The sequence below is a fragment of the Panthera leo genome, chromosome B4 (assembly GCF_018350215.1).
Source record: "Panthera leo isolate Ple1 chromosome B4, P.leo_Ple1_pat1.1, whole genome shotgun sequence".
In the NCBI taxonomy this organism is placed as follows: Eukaryota; Metazoa; Chordata; class Mammalia; order Carnivora; family Felidae; genus Panthera; species Panthera leo.
This window is the reverse complement of record NC_056685.1, coordinates 83,016,851-83,044,541: the sequence shown is the minus strand read 5'-3', so window position 1 is coordinate 83,044,541 and position 27,691 is coordinate 83,016,851. Positions and strand designations below refer to the sequence as shown.

General features: G+C 41.2%; 1 protein-coding gene across 1 annotated transcript; it reads left to right on the top strand.

Annotated features, from left to right (window-relative positions):
* The first annotated feature begins 366 nt into the window (after positions 1 to 366).
* Positions 367 to 20,960, top strand: NEMP1 (nuclear envelope integral membrane protein 1). Its single transcript, XM_042948322.1, has 10 exons — positions 367 to 379; positions 588 to 767; positions 9,508 to 9,632; positions 10,872 to 11,091; positions 12,830 to 12,902; positions 14,228 to 14,321; positions 14,777 to 14,891; positions 15,805 to 16,030; positions 16,820 to 16,993; positions 17,721 to 20,960. The coding sequence occupies exons 1-10, from the start codon at positions 367 to 369 to the stop codon at positions 17,899 to 17,901; spliced, it is 1,401 nt and encodes a 466-aa protein (XP_042804256.1). The 3' UTR covers positions 17,902 to 20,960.
* The last annotated feature ends 6,731 nt before the right edge of the window (positions 20,961 to 27,691 follow it).

Here is a 27,691-nt window from a genome sequence, read left to right as displayed (position 1 = left end):
GGAAAGAAAGATGGGGTATCTAGGTGGCCCTAGTCAGTTAAGCTTCCGACTTCGGCTCTGGTCATGATCTCCCACGTTCGTGGGTTCCAGCCCCGTTCAGGCTTTGCGCGGACAGCACGGACCCTGGAGCCTGCTTCAAATTCTGTGTCTCCCTCCCTCTCTGCCCCTCCCCCATTGTGCTCTGTCTCTCTCTCCCAAAAGTAAATAAACATGAAAAAAAAAATTTTTTTTAAAGGAAAGAAAGAGGACAATTATGACAGTTTCGAGGTTAATATCAAATTTGGTAGAGGCCTCTCCCATTCTGATTTTCTATTGGTTAAACTTACCATCAATTGCACCAGTTGTAAATAAAGTGGAGACGGAAGCATGTTGTTAAGGGGTGGGATCTTCCTGTCGCCATTGCTAAGGTGAGGGTCCGTTTTCCAATAGGCTGAAAGCTGCTTTTCCCGCCCTCTCGCAGCAGTTGCTAAGAGGCGGGATTATGGAGTCCGTAAAGGACTGAGTGCTCGAGGCTCCGCCCATCCTATTGGATGGTAGGGGGCAGGTCTTGAAGTGGATAGGCTGCTGGCCCTGCCTGTTCCGGCTAGTTGCTGGGGAGAGGCACGTGAAGAGGAGGCGGCGTGAGGCGACCACGGCGGGAGGAATGAAAGTGGCGGTCTCACCGGCAGTTGGTGCCGGGCCGGGGGGCTGGAAGGCTGGGGGCAATGGGGGCGGTGGGGCAGTGCGGCTGCTCCTGGTCCTCTCCGGCTGCTTGGCCTGCGGCTCAGGTACCGCCGGGGGCAGCAGCTGTCATGGGGGCGGGTGCTGAGGGGATTATATTTAGAAAAGTGGGGAGTGTCCCCAGGGTGCGGACCGTTATTCTGCAGTGGGGCGCGGGCGTGGTGCCGGGGAAGCAGCTTCGTCTGCAGTGAGGGGTTAGGGCCCTGGGGAGGCCTGGGGGAGCTACCCAGAGTGGGGAGGAGTCTGGAGTCTTTTGGCAGAGACAGGAAGGGAGGCCTGGGCTGGGTGAGAAGCGGTCCTGGGGGCTGCGTCGCGCTGAACAAGCCTCGATTTTCCTGATGAAAAGTCAGGGGCCCCGAGTACCGTTCCTGGTAGGCTGAGCTGCCACTGGAAAGGGGGCATCCCATTCATTCAGCAAATTAGCAACACCTTCTGAGCGTGTGCTCTGTCAGGACACGGGTTGCTGAATGGATCATTTTCATTCAGTGAAATGGAGTGATTTCTGTGTAATGTCTTATGTCCTTGTAAGATCTGGCCCCTACCGGCCTTATAGCAAGGACCTGGAGCCGTTAAACTCGCGTTTCCAAAAAGTAAAAAGATACAAATACCATTCACCATCAGATATGTTTCTTTTGGAGACTTGTTCACTTTTGAAGCAAACATTGATATCTACCTATTGCTGGATAATTGGCTTTGGACTCAAATGAAACTGTTTCCCTTTTCCCGCTGTAACTTATAAAACCTACACTGTTTCTAAAAAACCTCCTTCTACCCTTATCAAATGCATAACAGAAAAATAAGTGAGGTTTCCAAGTTCCGCTGGAGACCGTTGAAACTCACAGGGTTAAGGATAATCATATCTTGTAAACACATTATGCTCTCACCTCTCCCTTCCTTTGCTGCCTATCTCATGCTGTCACTTACAATTATCCTTAGCTGCAGTTTTAAGATTGTCTCAGGATCCGTTGACGTAGTGCCAAATTGTAACGTCCTCCTGAAATGTTTTTTTGGGGGGAGACGGTAGGTATCCAGGAAGGTACTTTTCCAGAGCAGGGAACCAGAGTAACATTACTACTACTACTACTACTACTACTACTACTTATTATTATTATTATCATTATTTTAAGTTTTAAGAGTGTAGTGGGTTTTTTAAAATGTTTACTACTTGTGAGACAGAGAGAGTGAGCAGGAGAGGGGGACAGAAGATTTGACAGGGCTCTGCTCTGACGGCTCATGAGCTGTGAGATCGTGACCTGAGCCCAAGTCTGACACTCAACCGACTGAGCCACCCAGGTGTCCTGAAGCTACCTGTGATCTGAATGAACTTGGGTCAGATGGTTAACCTCTAAAATGGGGTTGTGGACTGTGGCTATGAAAGAGAAAATATATGAAAAAAATGTTCCTACCTAGTCAGCACTCAAACAGCAGACACTTTTTCCTTAATGAGAGGAACAGGGGCTTCTTAGCTTCGAGAAGGGTGAACTTGGGATGATATTCTGTGTGGCCTGGTAGATCATGTGTGTGGCAGCTACAAAGAGACAATCATGTTATAGAGAAGAACTTTCTAAAAGCCAGAGGCAGGGTGCCTGGGTGGCTCAGTCGGTTAAGCGGCCAACTTCGGCTCAGGTCATGATCTCGCGGTCCTGAGTTCGAGCCCCATGTCCGGCTCTGTGCTGACCACTCAGAGCCTGGAGCCTGTTTCAGATTCCGTGTCTCCCTCTCTCTGACCCTCCCTCGTTCATGCTATGTCTCTCTCTGTCTCAAAAATAAATAAACGTTAAAAAAAAATAAATAAAATCCAGAAGCACCTAAAGATAAAATACAGTACTTCAAAAGGTAGGAAGTTTTTTTCTCATTGGAAGTGTTTGATTAAAAAAATAATGTCAGTTAATTTTAGACTATTTGGCAAGAGCAATTAAGTATAAAGAAGTAGAAAAAAACCTTCACTGTTTATTCCATTCAGAGGCAATCCATTTTAGCAGACTTTCTCCTGGTCTTTTTCCACATTTTTTTTTTTTTTTAATAAAACTTTGGAGGCGCCTGGCTGGCTCATTCCGTAGAGCATGTGGCTCTTGATCTCAGGGTTGTGAGTTTGAGCCCCACGTTGGGTGTAGAGATTATTTAAAATCTTTTTAAAAGTTTTTTTGAATTGATAATATATTCATACACCTGTCAACAATCCAGTTCTTTTTCCTGGATCCAACTAGTTATTACTAGAGATAGTTTTTGGTTTTTAAAATTTTTTTTTAATGTTTATTTATTTTTGACAGAGAGAGAGAGAGAGAGACAGAGCATGAGTGGGGGAGGGGCAGAGAGAGAGGGAGACACAGAATCCGAAGCAGGCACCAGGCTCCGAGCCGTCAGCACAGAGCCCGACGCGGGGCTCGAACTCACAGACCTCAAGATCACGACCTGAGCCAAAGTTGGAAGCTCAACCGACTGAGCCGCCCAGGCGCCCCTAGAGATAGTTTTCTTAATTGATTTTGTAGCATAAACATTTTTTATACCATTTAAAATTCGTCATAATTATTTTTATTTGTATTCTACTCTTTGGACAGATCATTCACTTAATGTTTTTGAACTAAACATTTGGTTGGATATTTGTGGTGTTTCTAGTTTGTCATTGTTGTAGATAACACTTTGTGAACATTTTTGCATATAAATTTTTTACTGATTATATTTTTAGGATAGATTCTCAGATTTATTAGATCAAATGCTAAAACATATTTAAGGCCCTTGAAACATCTTGCTGAAATATTTTCCTGAAAAGGTGTGCTGGTTTACACCACTAGCAACATTATTTGCTTATGACCCATATGCTTGCCAGCTTTGGATATTCTAGACTATAACATCTTTGTTAATTTGATAGATCAAAAGTAGTGTCGGGGCACCTGGGTGACTCAGTCGGTTGAGCATCTGATTTAGTGTCCGCTCTTGATTTCGGCTGAAGTCTTGATCTCACAATTCCTGAGATCAAGCCCTGCATCAGGCTCTGTGCTGGGGCATGGAGCCTGCTTGAGATTCTCTTACCCTTTCTCTCTGTCCCTCCTCCCTTCAAAATAAGTAAATAAACATTAAAATAAAAAAGTAGTCATGCCCCAGAAAAAGACAAAATATTAATAAAAGAAACTAGTGTCTTAATTTAGTTTGCATTTCTTTTTTTTTTTTAAGTTTATTTATTTATTTTGAGAGAGAGAGAGAGAGGATGCATGGGAGGGGCAGGAGAGGGAGAGGGAGAGAGGGAATCCCAAGCAGGCTCTGTACCATCAGTGGGGAGCCCCACGCAGTACTTGAACCCAGGAACCCTGAGATCATGACCTGAGCTGAAATCAAGAATAAGACACTTTACCGACTGAGCCACCCAGGTGCCCCAGGAATATATATATTTTTATAATCTATTTACTTGTTGAAAATTTTTCTCTAATTTGCTTGCTTTTACTTTTTTTATTGAAGTATAGCTGTCATACAATGTTATATTAGTTTCAAGAATACAAGATAGAAGGGCACCTGGGTGGCTCAGTTGGTTAAACATCTGATTCTTGATTTTGGCTTAGGTCATGATCTCAGGGTTCGTGAGTTCAAGCTGTGCATCAGGCTCTGTGCTACAGAGTGGAGTCTGCTTGGGATTTCCCTCTCCCTCTCTCTGCACCTTCACAGCTTGCTCTCTCTCAAAAAAAATACATGAATAAACATTAGAAAAATACAACATAGTGATTTGGCAAATCTGTACATTACACAATGTTCACCACAATAAATGTAGGTCCCTTTTACCTTTTTAAATAGATTTGTATTTTTATGTAGTCACTTGATTTTATTCCTCAGACTTATTTCCATTGCATTTATGCTTAAAGAGTCCTCCAAAACTGAACTTACATCATTTTTATGGTATATTTTAAATTTTTTTATTTTGCTTTTTAATCTATAATTAATGTCAGCATTTGGTATAAGGTGAGGTGAGAATCTAGATAGATTTTATTTTCCAAATAACCAGTTGTCCCAACATCCCATTGAATGATTCTTTCCTAAGTGCACTGTTTAAGATGCTTGTTTTCAGTAAGGCTTTAAGTACAACTAAGTTATCTCTTGAAAGAAATGAACAGAGGCTATTTAAGAAATTGTTTTTCATGACTTTTTCGGGTCTATTCCAGTCCTCACATATTATGAATCATTTACACTGATTCTGCCTGTGGATGTTAAGTGATCAGTGCTGTTGATTAAAGTTTGAATGATTGTAAGAAAGTATGAAGTTATTAACCTTTGAATACCTGCTTTATGGGTAAATGCAATAAGCAACTAATGATTCACTACTTTCCATGAAGGCATTTTCCAAAATCTTTGGGCTCAAAGGCATTTTCCTGAATGTTTAGTTCATTCTACTTTTTAACATTCTGGCTAACTTACTTTAGGGGGGAGGGAGAAAGGTGGTGTATATCCTTTTGCTACAGGAAGCACAAAATTTTAAATGCGCATTCTGACAACTTACATATGTTTAAGGTCGTTTGGTTTAGTTTTGTGTTGCTAACAGTTTAAGCTACAGTTGGAGTAGTGGTTGTTCCACAAATTATCCCTTTTGGCTGAATTGGTGTAGTTCACCTCTCAATGAGTTTACAGAGATGTGGCTGGCCAAGGTGCTGATTTCCATAGGAGGTTGCTATTAAAGACATTTATTTATTTATTTATTTATTTATTTATTTATTTATTTAAAATCCTTTCCCTTGAGTGTTATGTAACTTGGGAAAAGGAAGAACTAGATTTTAAAAGATGTTGCTTGTTATAAAACCATTTTATTTCTTTAGCAAAATGGCATCAGAGAATTTTAAAATTAGTTTCAAAACAATAATGCCTTTTCTTGGCATTAAGTTTTTCAAATGCCCTCTGCTATTGACATTATTTGTATCTTACTATCTTCTTGAAAATAATAGTGGGCCTAAAAAGGTATAGTGGTGGGGCACCTGGGTGGCTCAGTTGGTTAAGGGTCCGACTTCGGCTCAGGTCATGATCTCATGGTCCGTGGGTTCTAGCCCCTTGTCGGGCTCTGTGCTGACAGCTCAGAGCATAGAGCGTGCTTTGAATTCTGTGTCTCCCTCTGTCTCTGCCCCTCCCCCACTCACGTTCTGTCTCTCAAAAAATGAATACACATTAAAAAAAATTTTTTTTTATTAAAAAAATAAAAAGGTGTAGTGTTCTATTACTTGGTGCTGTGGGAGAGAAGGGGTTAACAAGTGTGACTCTTGTTTTTGTTTTTTATTGGACAGGTGCATGTTTCTACTTCAGGCTTTGTACATAGACTGGATATTCTTTTGAGGAAGTGATTGGTTCTTGTTCAACAACTTTTTTTTTTTAATGCTGCCCAATGTTTTTGCATACCTCAATGAATTTCTCAATACAGTAGTTTTAGCATTCACATAACCTTACTCACTTATACTCTCCAGAAGAAAGTAAACTTTTTTTTTAAGTTTAATGTATTTATATAATCTCTACACCCAACATGGGGCTCAAACTCACAACCCCAAGATCAGGAGTGCATGCTCTTCCGACTGAGCCAGCTAGACTCTGCAAGAAAATAAACCATATTTGTGAGTGGACATTCTTTCAGTACATTTGTGTGCTTGCTGGTGAGACAGATGTCAACAGGATTTTGAAAAGCTTTCACTTTATGAAAGATAGGCTAGGAGGAAATCCCAATTACTACTGGATTAAACCATAGTGAGAAGCTGATAGATGGGGGTTCAGGGCATGCTACCCCAAGATGTAGCATCTTGGCATATTATGTATTTTAAGCTGAGGGAGTTTAAGAAAACAACAGGAGCAGGAAGGTCTCTTTGACCTCCCCATCTTACCCTTCTCTGAAACAGACCATAAAGTCTTGTGAGAGTTGCCTTCCCTCCCTCCCTCCCTATACCTTGAGGAATTTAAGACAAAGGGACATTGAGAGGAATCTAAGCAAACAGGCCTTGCTTGCTCTGTTTCCCCCTAGTTTACTACAATTGCCACATACTCTTTACCCTATCATATTCCTTCACAGCTGTCCACTCTTCCTCAAACATAGCATAAAAGTACGTAGCTCTGTTTCTTTGGGTCTTCATTTCCTTATGAAGGCTTTTGTGTCACGTAAATTTATTAAATGTGTATGCTTTTCTGTTGTTAGTCTATCTTTGTCAGTTGAAAATTTCAGACTAATCCAGGGACCCTAAGAGGATCAAGGAAAAATTTTTTCTCCCTTACAATATTAAGAGTGAATTTTTTAAAAAATTGAGATGTTATTCATGTATAATAAAATTCACCCTTTCAGTGGATTTTAGTATATTCACAAGGTCGTGCATCCATCATCACTGAATTCTGGAATTACCAGAATATTTTCATCACTCCAAAATGGAACCCCATACATCTTAGCAGTCACTCCCCATTCACTTTTCCCAGATCCTGGCAACCACTAACATCTACTTTCTGTCTCTGTGGATTTGCCTGTTCTGGACATTTCATACAAGTGGAATCATTTGATATATGCTCTTTTTGGTCTGGCTTCTTTCCTTCAGAATAATGTTTTCAGGGTTCATCCATCTTGTAGTATGTATCAGTACTCCCTTTTATGGTTGAATAATATTACACTTATAGGTGGATCTATCACATTTTGTTTTATCCATCAGTTCATAAGTTGATGGACATTTGTTTTCACTTTTTAATTATTATGGATATTGCTGCTGTGAACATTCATGTATGAGTTTTTGAGTGAACATATGTTTTCAGTTTTCTTGGGTATATACATAGGAGTGGAATTGCTGGATCATAGAGTAACTCTATGTTTAACTTTTTGAGAAACTGCCGAACTGTTTTCCAAAGAGGATGCACCATTTTACATTCCCAGCAACAATGTTTGAGTGTTCTTGTTTCTCACATCCTGGCCAACCCTCCTTACTGTCTTCTTTTTGATTTTAGCCTTCCTAATGAGTATAAAGTGATATTTCATTGTGGTTTTGATTTGTATTTCCCTGATGGCTAATGGTGTTGAGTGTCTTTTCATATGCTTATTGGCCATTTTTATATCTTTGGAGAAATGTCTATTCAGATCCTTTGCCCATTTTTACAATTGGGTTATTTCTCTTTTTCTTGTTGAGTTGTAGTTCTTTATATATTATGGGTAGTAGACCTTTGTCAGATATGTGATTTGCAAATATTTTCTCCCATTTTGTGCGTTAATCTGTTTACTTTCTTGATAAGGTGCTTTGAAATACAAAAGTTTTAAATTTTTATGCACTCTGATTCATCTGTTTTTTCTTTGGTTGCTTATGCTTTCATGTCGTATCTAAGAAACCATTGCCTAGCATGGTCATGAAGATCCACCCCTGAGTTTTCTTCTAAGTGTTTTATAGTTTTTGTTCTTATGTTTAGGTTTAAGAAGAAATTTAACTTCAAAATTGGTCTTAGCTTCACCCTAAAACCATTTTGGACTGGCAGGCATCATTGCCTTTTTTTGTGTGTGTAACTTTGCTTTCTTAAAGTTTTGTTTTGTTTTTTAGTTTATTTAAATCTATCCATCTTTGTACCTAGACCAGAGTGATAACTGCATTTCCACTTAGAGTAGCACTTGATAAGTTGGTAAGTACAATATAGAACCCAAGGAAAAAGTTATTTAACTCTTTTGTGGTAAAGAAGGTAGCTGGTACAAACTTGGGTGGGAAGATATGAGAAAGTGGTCACTTTTAAGCCTTGAATTGGCTGAGATTGAATACAAACTTCTGAATGGAGAATCTTCTGTCTTGGCTGAATGAAAGGGACTGCATATGTTAATTGCTCTTAAAACTTGAAACAAAACAGTTGGAAAAAACGATTTTGTGATCTTTTAGCATCTTCTTAAAGTACTATATATACAAAAACATTGTCAAGTCTGTTTATCCTATTCAGGAGAAAGATAGAGAAAATAAGTAGATGGGGTTACTTTAGCTCTGCCTTTATAAGGGAAGCAGGACCTGGGTGTGAATGTCAGTTAAGCTATTCACTGGTTGTATGACTCTAGGCAAATTACTTAATCCTTCTAAGCATCAGTTTTCTATTTGTGAAATAGCGATTATGAGAGTGCTTGACTCATAGCATCGTTGGAAGAGTTAAATGATAGCATACTATCTTAATAAACACTTAATAGTAGTTTGTATTACTGCTTTTTCTGGGTTAGTTGCTATTTATAACATTTAAATGATTAAATTTAATGGAAATAAGACTGCCTTGTTTCTCCTCTTGTTTCAGTTTTCTCTTTTTTTTATTAATTTTTTTAATGTTTATTTTTGAGAGAGAGAGAGAGCACGCGCGCGTGCACACAAGTGAGGGAGGGGCAGAGAGAGAGAGAGAGAGGGAGACACAGAATCCAAAGCAGGCTCCAGGCTTCGAGCTGTCAGCACAGAACCTGACATGGGACTCCAACCCATGAACTTAGAGATCATGACCTGAGCCGAAGTCAGCCACCCAACCAATTGAGTCACCCAGGCACCCCTCTTTCAGTTTTTCTTGTTTCTCAGTCACTGACATTTTAACCCTAGCTTTAAAAAAGTGGTCCGTTTCGATGGTATTGTAATAGCATCATAGGGTAACAGGTGGTAGCTACACTTGTGGTGAGCATAGGTAAGGGATAGGCTCCTGGAATCACTGTATTGTACACCTGATGCTAATGTAACACTGTATGTCAACTATACTTCAATTAAAAAAAAGTGGTTGGTTTAATTCTTTTTATGTAATAGGTTATAGTTATTAGCTTGTCCTGTTGTCTTAATCCTTATTTCCTTTCTTTGCATAAAGCTGGAATTGACATAGACGTGGTCATGCTTCAGGAATCCCGAGTTTATAATATGAGTGACAGGCAACAGTTCTGTTATAAAAATGTGCTTATCCCAAAGTGGCATGATGTGTGGACACGGATACAGGTAATAATTTGGAGGCCCCTGGCTGGGGCAGCTTCTGTGAATATCTGTCTGTGATCAGTGAATACTTTGACACATTTTCTCCCTTCACACACAATTGGAAAAAAAAAGTATTGTCAACAACCTTGTTAGGGCTCAGATTATCCTGAATTGTGTTTTCCTCAGTACGCATTTATGCTTACTTTGCATTCTTCTCTCTCTTCCCTTAAGTAACTTATAATACTTGACCCTGAGGTAACCTTCCTTCCTCTTTTTCCCAAAGAAGCTTCCTTCTCTTCCTTCCTCTCCTTTTCGTATACATACACATATGCACTCACACGCACGCACGCACCCCCCCCCCCCTTTCTTTTAAAGGCCTTATGCCTTCTTCAGCCAGGAAACTGTTGCGTGCCTGTCAGGATGTAAACTCTTTTGCCTTGCTGTTCCTATTCTATTTTGATTCTACACGAAATATTTCATAAGCCCCCTGCCTGAAGTTTCCCTTTGATAGGATGACTTTCATTTCATTTATTTCATAACACTATTAAGCCACCTGGCAAGCAAGAATGTCTGGCCGTAATAATGATTGAACAAAATGAGTCCTTTTGGAAAAGCTGCTCCTGCTATAAGCATAGTTACTGATAAGGGCATTGTTGTCCACATCATAAACATAAGGGTGGGCTTGTGGGGTTTTTAAATTTTCTTTTTTTTATTGTCTGATATAAAGATCATATTCCATCTGAGACACATTATAACCAACATTTACCCATAATCAGTGATTTGTGACGGAGGGTTGACCTTCTCAGCCTGTCATTATGGGAAACATTTTCAGTTTTCTGGCGTGGCTTCTGCCTGACAATTCTCTCTCTCTCTCTCTCTCTCTCTCTCTCTCTTTCTTTCTGGCTTGGCAATTTTCTTAATATTCTGGATCCTTGTTTTGTATGCTTTCTCATAAATAGCTCTAGTGCTAACCCTTTCAGCTTGGAAGTCTTTTTTCCCCCCCTGTGTTGTTCTGCCTTAATAGCAGATTCAGCTCATGTTAACAAGACATTCTAACAGCTGCCTGTCTGTACCATGTGCAATATTATTTGCTCAATTATGTTTTAGCTCCTGCATCTCTATATTTCTTATAAGCCTTGTGGAAAACTGGCCCTGTTACTGATATCTACTCTAGAGTTATTTACTCTAAAGTTTTTTTAAATTGTATTTATGAAAATTTAAAATTTCTACTTCTTTCTCATCCTGATTTCACTTGTGTTACAGATCCGGGTAAATAGTTCCAAGCTGGTACGTGTCACCCAGGTGGAGAATGAAGAGAAACTGAAGGAGTTAGAGCAGTTTAGTATCTGGAACTTTTTTTCCTCCTTTTTAAAAGAGAAATTGAACGATACCTATGTTAACGTGGGTCTATACAGCACAAAAACCTGCCTCAAAGTTGAGATTATAGAGGAAGACACCAAGTACAGTGTCATTGTGACCCGGAGTAAGTCTTACCTGTTTTTCTGTGTATTTTATAGTGAAACGGGACTGAGCTTTGGAGAGTGTAACTAGTGAGACAGAGAAGTCAGCCCAAGACAACTAACTCCCTTTTGGTTCTGATTATAACCTGAGTATACCACTGCTCCAGACAGTTGAGAGACCCTCTCCCACATAAAAGCCTTTAGGCCTAGGATAGAGATTTCACCTTGGGTCATTCTGAATATTTCCTTACGGACATTTGCGAAGACTTGTGTTCCTAATACTCCCAGTGGCCCTGAACTGATCCGCTTAGTGTTCTTCAGAGTAAGATAGGTTTATTCCTGCCCTCTGGGCACTTCTAGACAAAGTTAGATGTTCTGAAATGTATAAGCCTACATTTGAAGACATGAATGGTATAAATAATAAAAACTGAAGAAAGGTAGAACTGAATATTAATGCTTCAGAAGTAAAAAGATTTGTGGAATCATAAGTCACTATGAAGATCACTCAGTTTATTTAAGGCTTATTCAGTGGAACTGGAAAAGTTTTCCCTTTTCTGAATGTGTCTAAGAACGTTTCACAGAGAACTGGAATTGTCATCCTGTTTTATTTTCTTACTTTTGGTCTCTCCTTGGGTACTACCCAGGATTTTTGGATGTTGTGAATAGCAGAAACATTCCTGGGTTTTGCTACAAGGCCCTAGCGTTCCATAGGTGTTTTTTTGTTGTTTTTTGTTTGTTTGTTTGTTTTTTTTGGTTGTATAGGATTTGCCTTTTTTGGGGAGAATGGGGGTATTCCTTTTACATGTACTGATTTCTCTTGCTCCTATTCTGTTTGTGGACCTCCCCTAGACTCAGAGCTCTTGAATGTGAATGCTGTGGGCGTATCTGGTATGCCACTGAGGGGCCTCCACTTGGGCCCCCTGGTCCTGGGTGAGATGTGTTTGAGTGTAGGCTTTTCCAACACAGTACTTGTGTAGTAGAGGGAAGTAGGTGGTGTTGGGCAAGAAAAGCAGCCAGTTAGAGAACAACAGAGGGCCTGGACCCAAAGTTCTAGGCAAATCTGCTGAATCCGAACCCATGAGTGATTTAAGGCATGAAAACCAGAATGGTAGAGACCCCTTGTGGGCAATTACATGAAGCACTGATGGTGTTATGCCTGGCTCCCTCCAAAGCAAAGCTTAGTTTCTTTTAGCTTTAGCATCGGTAACCAAAATAAAAATAAGATCTCCAGAAAAGTACAGGTTAGAGAGACCTAATTATATTTTCTATTTGGAAGGGTTCCCAGGCTTTGTGTGGAATTTACAATGCTGTTTAGGTGGGTTGTTTGCATTTACAGGGGTTGGGGTGCTGGCTGATTTACCCCTTCCCTCCCCAGTTGAAAATCTGCATATAACTTTTGACTCCCCAAAACTTAATTTCTAATGGCCTACTGTTGACTGAAAGACTTACTGATAACTTAAACAGTTGATTAACACATATTTTGTATGTCATATGTATTCTATGCTGTGTTCTCACTATATAGTAAGCTAGAGAAAAGAAAATGTTATTAAGAAAATAATGGGAAGAGAAAATACATTTATAGTACTGTGATGTATTGTCAGAAAAAGTCTGCATATAAGTGGAACGGGGCAATTCAAACCCATGTTGTTCAAGGGTCAACTATATTTTATTAGCTGACCAATAATGCCAACATTGCCTTTTATTCTACAAAGTGTTAAACTGTTTGTTTTCCTATTAAACAGAAGTCTTTATTTATTTCAGGATTTGACCCCAAACTCTTCTTCATTTTCCTGCTTGGACTTGTGCTATTTTTTTGTGGAGATTTGTTGAGCAGGTAGGTTCCCAGGCTAGAGTGCAGAATGATGAAGCTTAGACCCACTCTGCTTGGCTTTTATCATGAAGACTTTAAGTGCTGCTCTTTCCTCTTCCATGAGCTTTATGGCCAGGCCATTGCCTGCTTGGAAAATATTTTTAAATTTTTTTTTTTTAATGTTTATTTATTTTTGAGACAGAGAGAGACAGAGCATGAATGGGGGAGGGGCAGAGAGAGAGAGGGAGACACAGAATCGGAAGCAGGCTCCAGGCTCTGAGCCATCAGCCCAGAGCCTGACGCGGGGCTCGAACTCACGAACCGTGAGATCGTGACCTGAGCTGAAGTTGGACGCTCAACCAACTGAGCCACCCAGGCGCCCCTGGAAAATATTTTTAAATACTTTAGTAGGTGTTAGGATTTTTGCTATTTTCTTACATTCAATAAGATTGGCAAGAATGAAATTCTCCCACGAGGTTGAGCCATCATGGGATGGGATTTAGTCAATATATCACCACCCTTTCCACCATTGGAAATAACGTGTTAAGTCCTCATTTTTACAGGGCCATGAGTTTGTTGGTGAGTTTTATACCAATCAGGGGTAAAAAAAAAAACCCACAAATACCAACCACTTATTCATTTCCTGCCTTTAGGAACCTACTAGCTAAGCTAAGTGTAACTGACATGTACAACTATAAAGAAAACATACAGATAACTAAACAAACATTGAACAAAGGTAGAATCAACATTAACTTTGCACACAAGTGAAAAGAATATTTCTGGAATAATGAATGAAAGCTTAACAATTGGAGTTTGAAGTTAGGCTGGAGTGAGATTGATAGAACTTGTTCCTAATTTGGGGGGTCCTGAGAGAAACTCACGGTGGGGGAAGAAAGTCTGGTACAAAGAGCCTGGAATAGGAGCAGGAGCTCTCTCTTTTCCAGGCCCTGTGTCTGGTTATCTTTCTGGGTAATCAGTTCAGTTCCAGTTTTCTGTCTCCTCTAGGACAGTATCCTTGCACCTTCCTTTTCCCCAGTGAAGCTGTGCAGTTCTTCTGAAGAAAGACTCTCATTAAAAATTGGATTAGGGGAGATGCTGCAATGAGAGTGTGTGACTAAGCAGAGGTTTATTGTTGGGACGTATTTGAGGGCCCTCACTGATACCAGTCCTCATAATCTGGCAGCAGTTACATCGTACCAGTCCCATCAGTGTTGGCAAGTTTTAAACAAATACCTGCTTTAGTCTGAGATTTTTTTTTCTGTTTTTTGGCTGGGATACTTGTTCTAGTTCGAATGGTGCCATATAGGAAGAATACACACATAGTCATGAAATAATGTTTCTCTCTGCAGAAGCCAAATCTTCTACTATTCCACTGGGATGAGTGTGGGAATTGCGGCCTCTCTGCTAATCATCATTTTCATACTGTCCAAGTTTATGCCCAAGGTAAGTAGTGGAATCTTCAAATGCAGTCAGGGCAAGCTTGGATAGTTAGTTGAGGGACTATTTTGTTGAATAATACAGCACTGAAAATTTGCATTGGTGGTTGACAAGTCAATGTCCTACTTTTTCCTTGATTCAGGAGGGTACTTTCCATGATGGAACTTGGAGTCTGATTACGTACAAACTCCCCCTTTTATTTAAAATCCTGTGCACAGTGGGGAGTTAAAGTCTCTTTCCTGTTTGCTAATCACATAGCCAGGCTTTTAAGTTACTCAGCACCTCATTTTCCTAGTGTTCTTTGCAGACTATACCATTTTAGATATAAAGGATGTCTTCTTAAGAGATGTGGTTTTTGTGTATTTTAGTAGGTTGAGTTTTTTTAAATCATAGTTCCATTTTGTTTCTTTTATGTATGGAAAGCCTGTTGTAACTTTGTTTTCACTTCTACTCTGTTTTAGAAAAGTCCCATTTACGTCATACTGGTGGGAGGCTGGTCCTTTTCTCTGTACCTCATTCAGCTAGTTTTAAAAAATTTACAAGAGATCTGGAGGTGTTACTGGCAGTATCTTTTAAGTAAGTGTTGTCGGTTTTGCTTTCCTTTTTATATGTTTATGGGTTGTTTTAGTTCATTTGATCATGAAAAGGTGTTGGCTGCTTACAGGAGCTAATAGTTCATGCCATTTTATTAATTTTTAAGAATCGTGGTTCTTTATTTCTAACGCTGTGCAGTTGTCACTTTAAATGAAAATGGTGCTGCCAGGGAGAAAACTTTAATTGGTTGGTGTTTATAAGTACACCTCTCTTTACACAATAGGCATTTTCCTGAAAAACTATACATTGACTATATTAATATAAGTGTATTTTAAATACACTTGAAGACTTTAAGTAAAGGACTCTACATGAATCTTTCTGTAAGGTGAAGATCCTTTGGTTTTACAGATGGTAACCCTTAATCTATTTTTTGAGAGGTAATTAATCTGGATTATCATATGTTAGGCTTTTTTATTTAAAAAAAATGTTTTTAATGTTTATTGTTGAGAGAGAGAGCATGAGCAAGGAAGGGGCAGTGAGAGAGGGAGACACAGAATCTGAGGCAGGCTCCAGGCTCTGAGCTGTCCGCACCGAGCCTGATGCGGGGCTCAAACTCATGGACTGTGAGATCATGACCTGAGCCAAAGTTGGATGCTTAACTGACTGAGCCACCAGGCGCCCCTAGGCTTTTTTAAACAGACAGTTCTAGTGTTGTTCAACATGTAGCTTTAATCTTCCATTTGAACCAAATAAACTTGGGAGCAACAGAAAGGGTAGAAACTTAAAGAGATAAATATATTTGAGTAATGAAAAAAGTGTGAATAATTGAGGAAAGATCTTGTCCATTTTCCTAATTCAGTAGGTGCTATATAGTGAATGTATTGCTGCTCCCTGCACAAATTATTTTTACCAGTTATAGATGAAAAAGAACGTTTTCTGATAACTCTTCTCATAGGCTATGTCCTCACAGTTGGATTCATGAGTTTTGCAGTCTGTTACAAGTATGGGCCCTTGGAGAATGAACGAAGCATCAACCTGCTGACCTGGACCTTGCAGTTGATGGGCCTATTTTTCATGTATTCCGGTATCCAGATACCACACATTGCCCTTGCCATTATCGTCATTGCACTGTGTACTAAGAACCTGGAGTACCCTATTCAGTGGCTGTACATCACCTACAGGTGACTGAAAGGCAATATAACTTTGTAATGAAACATGCAATGTGGGATGTAGTTGTGGCAAAAGGGTACAGAGGTGTTGACCTGGGAACCTCTTTGTTAATGGAGATTTATTGTATTATGCTTCTGCTTTTGTTCCTTCCAAGTCTTTCTTTTTAGACTGTCTATAGGCATTTTTTATAATCTTATTCTAGCCATTTTATATAAAATAAAAGCATCCAGTAAAGTGTCATGTGTTCCTGTGACCACTAGGTGGTGCAGAGTATATCACTTTTATACCACATGCCTCAGGTCACCAGGTTTCAGATTATTTCACATTGGCTCTCAGATCGCTTTGGGAGTTCTAGTGTTCAGATGTATTTGAAAGCATGTTATCATCTTGCATAGTGAACATGGAATGGTCATAGGTTCTGAGGTTGTCAGTGGCTGTTTTATTAGATAGTCAAGGTGATGCCTTCAGTTTGGGGAATCCAAGTTAATGGACCACAATGTTATATCATCATTTTCTTGTCGTTTTTCCACTTATTGGAAAATAAATATTTTGTCTATCATTTATTGGGAAATAAGTGAATTTATCCACATTAGTGAATAATATTGATTACTCTGACTTGTCATTCCTAGTCTAACATGTCAGGAGTATATTACAAGTCAAGGTGTCTATAGAAGAAAGGTGGGAATGATGACTCATGTCCAGGCTCTCTGCTGTATACTTGGCTCACTGAAGCGAGCTAGAGGGCAGGCTGGATAAAAATTACTGATTAATGATTCATGATGTTATTTTGGTGAGCACAGAAAGATGTGTAAAGCAACAGAAAAGACTGTCCCCCCTCGTCTCCTGACAGAAGAAGAATATCGGATACAAGGAGAGGTGGAGACCCGAAAGGCTTTAGAGGAGCTTCGAGAATATTGTAACAGTCCAGACTGCTCTGCTTGGAAGACTGTCTCTCGAATCCAGTCTCCAAAGAGGTAAACCCTTGGCCAGCTGTGCTAAGCAGCTATCAGGGTAATTGTGACCTTGAGTTTTAACAGAGATCATACTTCTAGATAATCATTTTGTATTGATGGCTATGTTTTCCTGTTCACCTAGGAGTAGTTGACAGAAAGATACATGTATCATCATATGTTAAGCAGTAGCCTGTTTTCTGCTTCCTCAAGGAACTGTCTACTCTAGATTTGATTGTAGCACCGAGATGAGAAGACCATATTGTTTCCCCTGTGATAGTTTTGCATTGCTCTCCAAGTCTGATTATTTTTTGGGGGGGAGGGGTCCTTTTTATTTGGGAGCAATTGTACCAATAAGTATATGAAGCTTCAATTTGGAATCTTGATGGCATACAGTTCATAGAGCCATAAACATGAATAAAATGTGTAATGCCCCCTTAATCTTCTCTTATCAGGATTACAGATGACTAAAAGAACCTTGGCACTTTCCTAACTAAAAAAAAAAAAAAAAAAAAAGGGATAGGCTAGTGCTTATTAAGCAGGATGGCTGGCATTTCAGGAGATGTTGGCTTATGATCCCAGCTTTCCCTTTCTCTTTATTTCTTGCTTTAGTCTACTTGCCTGCCAGAATAAGGTTAGACTTAATATAATTTGAGTTGTAAGTGTATCAGATGTTTCAGTTCTTATTTTTAAAGGAAACCAGAAAGGGCAGAAGGCAGGTTCTTAAAGAGTATTATCTTCTTTTTTCCAGATTTGCTGACTTTGTGGAAGGTTCTTCTCACCTCACACCAAATGAAGTTTCTGTCCATGAGCAGGAATATGGATTAGGGAGCATTATTGCCCAGGATGAACTCTATGAAGAAACTTCCACTGAGGAGGAGGAGGACTCAGATTCTCGGTACCCCACTGTCACACAGCAGATCAACTCCTGACTTAGGTGGTGGTCGGTTATTTTTATGTGGACTGGCTTGGGACCTCGATGGTCCATGTTGTATGTGTGTGCAGCTGCTTCTCAGCTCTTTGAAACGGGGTGAGATAGTACAGAAATTCTCCCACTGAAATTAGAGGCCTGAGCAGGCCTCCCTCTGGCAATGGTCCTGGTGGTCTCTGTGGGATCCCTGAGGAAGGAGAGTGGATAAAATATTGAATGCTTCCCAAAGCTTCCCATTGGTTGTGGGCCCACCTTTATGTTTCAAAAACCAAAACCAACAAAACAAAACAAAACAAAACAAAACCCCAAAAACAACCAAACAAACAAAAAAAAACTGGATGGCCACAGCTAGCACAGCATTCTAGCTCTTCTTAAAAGTTCATTTGGTGGTGGCATTTCTGCCACCATAGCTGGCACTCAAAAGTGAGAACTATTACATGTGTGCAGTAATGCTTTCAGATCACAGGCTGCATCTTCCAGAGAGAACTCCACGCATCTGAGCCTCCTTCACTTCTGTTTTTATTTGTCTCATTTTTTAAATGAATATATATTTTTAAATGTAACAGATTCATGTTCCAGAACCAGCAAGTGCTCCAGATTGACAAGCCCATAGGCCCCTATGTTTATTAATATGGATTATCCGTTAAAGCCCCAGAATTGTTGTGTTGAACTTTGAATTAGTTCTCACAATACAATATTCTAAGTCATGCTTGCTCTTGGGAACATGCCTGTAAACTCTTCTGTAGGGGAGGTCTGCAGGCTTTTTATTATATCCCAACTTTTAACTGTATCTTAAAAAGACCTTTGCATTCTTTTCTTCCCATTCCTCCTTGCCCCCTTTGCCCTTTCAGGAAGTGTCTATTTCCTCAACTGTGAAGTATGTACAATTTAGAGTTTGTTTCATTTCTTATATTCTCTCCCCCTTGGTTTGTAGCATTATTTCTGCTAGTTGGGAGAAGTGATCATTTTTAGAGAATTTAAATGCTTTTTACAGGTTCTTCATTTTTCCTGTCAGTGGGACACATATCTTTGAGTTGCTGTGGAACCAAGAAACTTTCCTTTTCCTTTCTCTTCCTTTGTCTGCCCATTCTGCCTATTCCTTTCAGCCTTTCCTTAGCCCCTGTACATCCCCCATCTCCCAATTTGGCTAATTTGTAAGCTCTGAAACTTGTCTGTGAAGTTTCCTTGATACAACATATAAATTGCAGCTATGTAGCTGCCACAATTTGCATTGCCAGGAAACAGACCTCCAGGTAACCTTCATGCCTCTGGATGTTCATTCACCCATCAGGATCAGACACATTTTTCCATGAACTTAGTATACTTATTTGCAGTTCCATTTCTGGCTAGAGATTCATGCTGCCTTTTATTACATTGGCATTAGTTTCACATTCTTTTGCCATTGGAAAGTACCCTTATAAACCAGCAATGTCATTTATGAGGGAACAAATTCCCAAGTCTCTGTCATTTGCTTGGTTCTGTCTTTATGATCTTCACCCTCGTACCTTGTAAGAAGCTATAATTACTCTAGCCAGGAAGCTAGGCACTGAAGTCAGGAGCATAGCATCGGACTCACTGTTTACCATGATCATGGAGAAGGCAGATGAATTTTTAAAAAGCTGCAATGACTCCTTCAGACCAGCCATTCAGCAGATAATCTTGAAAGACCCTGGGCTCATTACTGACTTCCAAAATGTCAGCGCTGAGACTCCCCCCCGCAGGTGGCCAGTTGACTATTACCACCAGTGTTTCCCACAGCTTTACACTGTCCTAGAGTGACAACTACCTCAATTGGCAGCAAATGTACATAGAGTGGAAAGTGAAAAAGCAGTATTTGGGCAGCTGCTGTGGGTTAAAGTTGCAGGGCAAAGGAATTTTATATCAGGAAACCTTTATGCCTTTGTAAATTAAGTACATGGTAAAATTTTATTTCTGTGTGAAGAGCTGTTAAGACCTCTGGGATATATTCTTTTTTGCTCTATTTATAGAGATCAAGATCTAGCATATTTGAGCATAAGTTAATTTGAAAAAAAATAGTTCATCAGTACAAGTGGTCTCAGGATTACCTGGAGACTTTGGTGCCTTCCCTCAAATAGCTCCTTAAGGAGGTGGTAGCTTGCCTCCAGGGTAACTTTTCCTGGCTCTTTATTTCAGTGAGAAAGCACTGTGAAGCAGGGAAAGAGTCTCCTCTTTTTCTGTTTAGTTAAACTCCTGTGAAATAATAGTTTCCATCTCCAGACCAGTTTTTTCACCGTGTTTGAATTTGGGGTAAGCTCAAACTCAGTTTATTACTCCATGTCTGGTCGTCGGAGAACTGAGCTGTAGGCAGTGGAGGTGACAGCAGATCCCACAGCATGAGAGCTGCTCTCAGACAGTGAAGGACGGTGCCCGGTGCCTTTGGCGTGCTGTGTGTCCTTGCCCTGCCTGCCTATATGGCTCTGCCCCAGATGCTTCAGAGCCTCTGTGTGCCTGCAGATTGTTTGACTCCATAAACCTTCTCCAGGAACTTCTGTTGTCTCTCTCTTGGCCACTTAGTCTGCTGGCTCAGTCACTACTTGAAGCCCCCATTTAATTTTCTCTGGCAGTTACAGCTCTTGCAATTCAGCATAGTCTCATCTCTCAGACTGATCTCATCAAGAAGGATTGAAGGGATAACCATGGAGTGAGCTGGACATTGGAGCCACGTCTGCTGCCGCGTCAGCGTTTTGCTTGCAAATATCAAGCTGTAAATTGGCCCTCTTTAGGGCCAGGGTCTCTTTAGCATCGGAAATCTATCGCCTCTAATTGGTCTGACCAAGTTATGTAGAGCATGACTGCCATTAATGGGAATATGAAAGCCAGCTGGCCTAAAACATTTCCCCTTCACTTTCCCTCTCAGATTGCTTTCTCGAGACCAATGGAACCAGTCACCAAAAATGAGGACAGTTTAGCAACTTGGATGTCTTCTAATAAGAAAGTCCTATCAGCCACTTCATCCCACCAAAACTAGTTTATTTCCTTTTTTTTTAATTAAAAAAAATATTTCTGTCAGCGCAGAGCCTGTTGTGGGGCTCGAACTCACGAACCACGAGATCATGACCTGAGCCGAAACCAAGAGTCAGACACTTAACCAACTGAGCCACCCAGGTGCCCCAAAGCTAGTTTATTTCTCCCCCCAAATTCATGACTTTTTGTCTGTTACAAAGGGGATTTTGCTGATCATAGTGTTCGGGCCCCAGTGTTCTATTTTGTGCTGTTACAAACATCCCATTCAAAACCTAGCCCTCTCCTTACTGATGGTGTTCCCTTCAATCCAATTCCCACCTGGCACTTATGTTAGAGAGTTGATGAATGAAAGGGCCCAAATAGGCCAGATAGTCCTCCCTGGCTCTGACATCCATAAAAAGCTTGGGAATGGATTATGCAATTGCCCTCAATCTTTTTGTTCCAGAAAAAAAGACGGGCTCAGATGGATGCCTGCGTAAAAATGGTTCTTAGCTGTGTACTCATAACTTTTCTCTGAATTGAGTAGTGAAAGTTGAAGTAGGAGGAAAGGAAATTAAATGTCCTTCTAGTATTCCTTTGGACTCAGGTCTGACATATGAGATAATAACCTATATTGAAATGCCAAGAACTTTATCTTAACCAAGGAGAGGGCAGTTTGACAGATTTATTATGCCTTCATGTTACATAGGCACTGAAACTAAGTAATAAACACATAAAATAGCCATTTGCACAAGACAAAGGCACCTAAAACCTTTTATGTTTTGATGTAGCAGAAATTGATTATAATTTTTAGAGAAACCTATGCAATTATGGTGATCCAGTGGTGTCTCTTGGTAACTTAGCTTATGGTTTCAGTTGCTGTGGAGTTGGATTCTAGATGGTCACTACCTTGAAAAGGGTGTTTGGTGCCTTATGTGTTGGGAGCCAGAGCCTGCCGGAAATAAAAGTAGACTCATGTCAACATCAACACACAGCTTTAGTGGGGGTGGGAATGGCACACAGCCTCCCCCAAATTGGGGACTTGGGCTCCCACATCCCTCCCCATGTGTGTCATCTTCCTCTTTACACTCTTGACAGTAACTTGAAAATGGTGAAATCATCTTCTCTGAACTTTCCTATAGTTGGGCGACATTCTTATCATGTTAACATAATAGATAGCTCATAATGTGAGTATTAGAACTGTTACAGCCTGCAGTTGCCTCAGTTTCCCATGTTTCTAGAATTGATGGTGAAATAGCAGGGGTAAGGAATTACTCGGTAAGTTTTAGCCTGTGGGTAATGCCTTAGTGTTATTTAAAAGATTTGTCATTTATATTTAAAATAAATGTTCACGAATGTTTGAAAGGAACAAAATGATCAGGGATGGCTCTTTGCCATGGGTCTCATTTTCCCTCTTTTCTGTAAGAAAAAATAACAGTGTCTTATTATATATTTTTTCATTTTTATTGTACAAGTTTGTAAGTAATCCAAATTTTAATAAAGTTTTATAGACTATAGTGGTTTCTCTTAATGAACATGTACTTTTCTTATTTGGATCTTTTGAAACAATTAGCTTCTAAGTTCCATCTTTCTGATGAAGTGGTGGTGATGCCATCTATTTCCTTTCTTTCTTCACCACCGCTGCCCAACCTGGGTCTGTCTTGGTCTATTTCCATCCTGGGACTGGGTGATTTGCCAGAATGCCAGATCTCTAAGGGGTATTCTTGCAGGAGGCACAGGTTGTACTACCATGCTGTCTCACAGAAAAAAAAAAAAATGTATAGGTTATTCCTAGTCCTTGTACTTTAGTTCTTTATTTTTAATGGCATAAAATATCTCTTGTTTCTCCACTGGGGTGAGGGGAAGACCTGTGCATCCAGCTGTGGGTATCTGCCAAGAGCTTTGTGTAGGGCAAGAGAGGGAGCAGGGCTGTAGTGCGTATCAGGGGCCATGGAATAAAAACTTTAGTTATGTCTAGGACCAGCTTCAGTAGGAGGAGCCTGGTACCTTCCACCTTCTTTTATGTTTTAGCTACTTTCTTTGTTCTGTGGATCCGTTATAGCATTTGCATTAATTCTGTGCCTGTGTCCTCCCTTCTCAGTTATTTAGACTACATGGAAATCTATTGTCCATTTTTCAGACCAGTCATTGAGAGAGGAAGAATCGGGATGTAGACCATATGTAAATTTATGTAGATTAATGCACACTAATGGCGTCTTTTCTCCTCTCCCCCGTCTTTTTTTAAATTTATTTATTTATTTTGAGAGAACACGCATGAGTGGGAAGCGGCAGAGAGAGAGGAAGAGAGAATCCCAAGCAGGCTCCACACTGTTAGCATAGAGCCTGACGCAGGGCTCCATCTCACGAACCATGAGATCATGACCAGAGCCAAGGTCAATTGTCGGAGGCTTAATGGACTGAACGACCCAGGTGCCCCTCTCCTATCCCTTCTATAACTATACTAGGTATAAGAGACACTGAATTAATAAAAACTTAAGGCTAGATGTGCAACATTGTAGGGTTTTAATGAGGACAAAAAGAGATAAAGTGCGGGGCGCCAGGCTGGCTCAGAAGAACGTGTAGCTCTTGATCTCTGGGTCATGAGTTTGAACCCCACATTGGGTGTGGAGATTACTTAAATAAAACTTAAAAAAGGTAAAGTGTGTAAAGGCGTTCTTCTCAAACTTGAACATGCTTAGGAATCACCTAGGAAGCTTGTTAAAATGTAGACTTCTGATTCAGTAAGTCTGGGTTGAGGCCCAAGATTCTGCATTTCTGATAAACTCCCACGTGATTCCGATGTGGGGTGTGGACCTCACTTTGAACAGCAAAGATGTGAAACACTTAGCTTGCTTCCCTGGTACACAGTGAGTACTTGATCAATATTGTTACTAATTAACAGCAAATAATTTATGAGAGTCAAGAAGACCCTCTACCACCAAGCATCTTCACCAAATCTGAAAACTTCTGCATTTTTATTGTGTGGCATTTTTAAAAAAGGAATATCCTTGGGAGGACTTCTGCATGTGAATTAGTTTAATCAGATTACTGCCTTCCCAACTATGTTAAAAATCAACACTAAAGGATCTAGAATTGTTTGTTTGTTTGTTTGTTTGTTTGTTTGTTTTGAGAGAGCAAGAGAGAATGAGAATCCCAAGCAGGCTTCACACTGCCAGCAAGAAGCCCAATGTGGGACTTGGACTCATGAACCATGAGATGATGACTTAAGGTGAGATCAAGAGTCAGACGCATGTTTAACCAACTGGGCCACCCAGGCCCCCCTAGAATTGTTTCTTCTCCTCTTCCTCCTCCTCCTCCTCCTCCTCCTCCTCCTCCTCCTCCTCCTCTTCTTCTTCTTCTCCTCCTCCTCCTCCTCCTCCTTCTCCTTCTCCTTTTCTTTGGCCAGCTGTTTCAAGGTATAATTTATATACAATAAAATTTATTTTAAGTTTTGCCCAGTTTTGACAAATGGAGTTGATTGACACTTGTGTAACCACTACCACAGTCTGATAAAGTGCATTTCCATCTCGCCCAAAGTTCCCTCATGCCCCTTATGCAGACTAGAAATGTTAGTGGGGAGAAGAGGAAGGGGGTTTCAGAATCACAGTGGAGGAAGACCAGTAAGCTCCAGTTACTTCAGTTTTGCCTGGGGATCAGAAGATCACAGTCTTGCACCCTCCCTGCCTCCTCCCTCCCCACCCAGGAATGCTTTGCCAGACCTTAAAATCCCCACTGACTTGGATGTGTACTTGTAGCTCATTAATTCAGAGTGACCCATTCATCCCAGTTTGCCCAGAATCTTCCCAGTTTTAGTATCCCAAGTTCCCGTGTTCAGACATCTCACCCAAGGTCCCAGACAAACCAGGATGGTACGTTGCCCTAGCTGTGATGTTTATGCTACTGTTTCTCAGTCTGAGGTTGCCATCTCATTTTTTAGAATAATTTTTCTTGTGTGAGCACATAGAAGGCACTCAGTAAATGAGTGTGTGGGTGGACACACAGATAAACCCCAAGCTGTAGGCAGCTGCGGATTCCTGGCCTGGAAAACAGGAGACCTGGGTTCTGGTTCCAGCTTTGCCGAGTTTGCAGTCATGTGATCCTGGGAAAGTGGCTTCTCACCCCAGGTCTGTTTTCTCCATGTAAAATAGGGGATCTGTAGCCCTTTCTGCCTCTGACACAGATACTGCTTCCATTTGTACATGGGGTTGTGTGCCAATGGCACTTCCACTCAGCTTGCTCGCTCTCTCCTTTCCTTGCCTTTTTTCTCCCGTCACATATATATAGTAGATCAATATAGTAGATCAATAAATCATGTAAGGGCAGGTTGATAATGGAGCTGCTGATGGGCCAGGCGTATGCAGGCGTATGCAGAGTGCTTCTGCGAGAGCAGTAGAGTTTGGACCTTGAACCAAGCAGCTGTGGCCGGTAGTTGGAGGATCGAGTCTATCTTCAGCTAAGTGTGTGTAATGACCCGATTCGCTCTTTGTGCATGCCTGGGAAAGAGGATGGTGGGCAGAGGGAGCCTGTTGTTTAGGAATTTTCCTGGGTGGGTGAGGGGATGCCCTGGAAAATAGGATAGCATAAGTTTCTTATCTATTGGAGGCATCTATTTCTAGCTGTGCCCAGGAAGCAGCATCTCGGGGTCTCATTCAGGTTTCTCGCACAGAAGGATTAAAATCAGAAATACCAAGACTTGGGCTGAAACCTATGGCTGACTTAGAGTCAGGAAGCTGCATTCTGTTTCTGGTTCTGCCATATACCGTCTGTGCAACCTCTCTGAGCCTCAGTATTTGCCTCTAATTTTCCTTTTCAATGGAGTGAGTAGCTGCACTGCCTAGCTCACAGGGTGTTGTGATTCAGTGAGATGATACAGGTGGGAGTCAATGAAACTGACATCTATACAGATGCCAGGTGGTATTACTAACTTTAGTCTTTGGGTCTGTTTGTGGGGGCTGACTTATGGGGGGAGGGAATTTGGGGATTTTGTCTGCTTAGTTCTCCAAATAATGTCATTAATACCCTCTGACTCTCAATGAGATAGGAAGGTTTGAGGGAAGTACTGTTTCTTTCCTAGGAAGACACTCCAGCCTACCTTCCTTTTTGACAAAATTCCTGACTTTTTGGAAAGCTTTTCCTTAGCTATGAATTCCACTCCTGCTCTTACTTCCAAATTTTGGGGGCAGTGGAGCAAGAACTCTACCTGAGCCTCTCAGCTAAGCCCAACCAGATACCCTTTCCTACCTAGAGTGGACTTTCTCATGTAACTGAGCATCTCCCTCTGGGCCTTCAGGCCTGTGAAGGGTTAAGTGAGCCACACCCTTAACAGGAACAGCCTCGGACTTTGTGCTGAGCAGCCGTCTCTGGCCTCTCTTGGCTTGACTGGCACAGGGAGCCTGAGCTGGAGGAGGCAGCACAGTGGAAGGTCAGAAGAGTGGACACTGGCAAGAGGAGGGCAACCTCTTTCCTGGCCTGCCCGACACCATGGACAGCTCCCAATAACGAAGGCATCTCTCCACCCTTGGTGCCTTGGAACTCCTATGCCCCCTTCCTGTCAAATTGGGATTTCATCCACCATTTTACAAGGGACACTGAAGTTACACCCTAGTTTGTTCCAGTGTTGGGTGAGTCTTGCCTTGACCTGTCACTGCTCCGCATCTTTTGGGGTGCCCTATCTGGGAGCTGCTTTGTTTTTCCCTTTCCCACCTCCAACCAATCACATTCCCACTCTCCTCAAATCCAAATCCAAAGAAGATGGCTTCTTCCAGCCCTATTTCTGTTTCTCACCCTTGCCTGCCAAGTTACTTAAAAGTTTAACTTCTGTTTTTTAATCTGGAGCATGTGGAATAGTAATAGTATCTACTTTGTGAGGATACTGTTTGTAAGCATCAAATGAATTAGTATATGTAGTGTTTAGAGCTCTGCCTGGCCCATGGCACCTGATTGTTTGCGATTGCTACTGTCAGTATTCTTATTGCTTTCTCAGTTGTGTCCTTCCAGGAAGTGACAAGTGCTCTCATTTTCTGGAACTTGGGGGAGGCATAGTGAAGGCTGAAGGCAGCCTGTGTTCCCCTCTTGCCCCACCTTCAGTTCCTGCTTCCCTCCCCTCCCCCACCCAGGTTCAGCATTGCTGGAGACTAGGAGGATGTGGCTCTTTTATTCCTGTTAGGGAGTAGCCCTGACCATTGTACTAATAATTCTGTCCTGCTCCAGGCCACCCCACCTACTCAGTCCCACAGGCAAGACTGAGGAGGGCTGGGCTTCCTCCTTCGGTTACACCTGCCATGTGCCCACTGCGCAGGGGATGAGCCCCACAATAACTCTGTTCCTCCTTGCCCACTCCCACCAGCTGCTAAAAAGCTGGGTGTGTCCCTATGGGGCAAAGTCCATGCCAGAAGGTTACAGCAATGGGTGTAAAAACTGGAGATAGAAAAATAGATACATCCAGAGATCCTGACAGCTACTTGATGTTGGAGAAACCAAACTTTTATTCTCTTCAGGGTATTCTAATCTTTTATGGAGGAACTCCTGCCTTTGTTCCTCTAACTCATCAACTTATCCCATTTAAAAGATGAATCTCTACGTGGCAATGAGAGGGATCTTTGGAAGAACTTTTGCAATGGTTCTGGGTGGACTGGATGACTGAAATAGAAGCTGTGAGAGATAGAGAGTTGAGAAGGAGAACTGGGGGCAGAGGGTCAGGGAGTCTGGACCCTGGCCAGGGCCTCAGCGCAGGACAGAGCAAGTTTTCAGAGTTAACCTTTCCTCCCCAGCCCGCTCTCCTGCAAGCACAACTGTGCTTCCCCAGGTGCTACCTGCTGGGTGCCTTC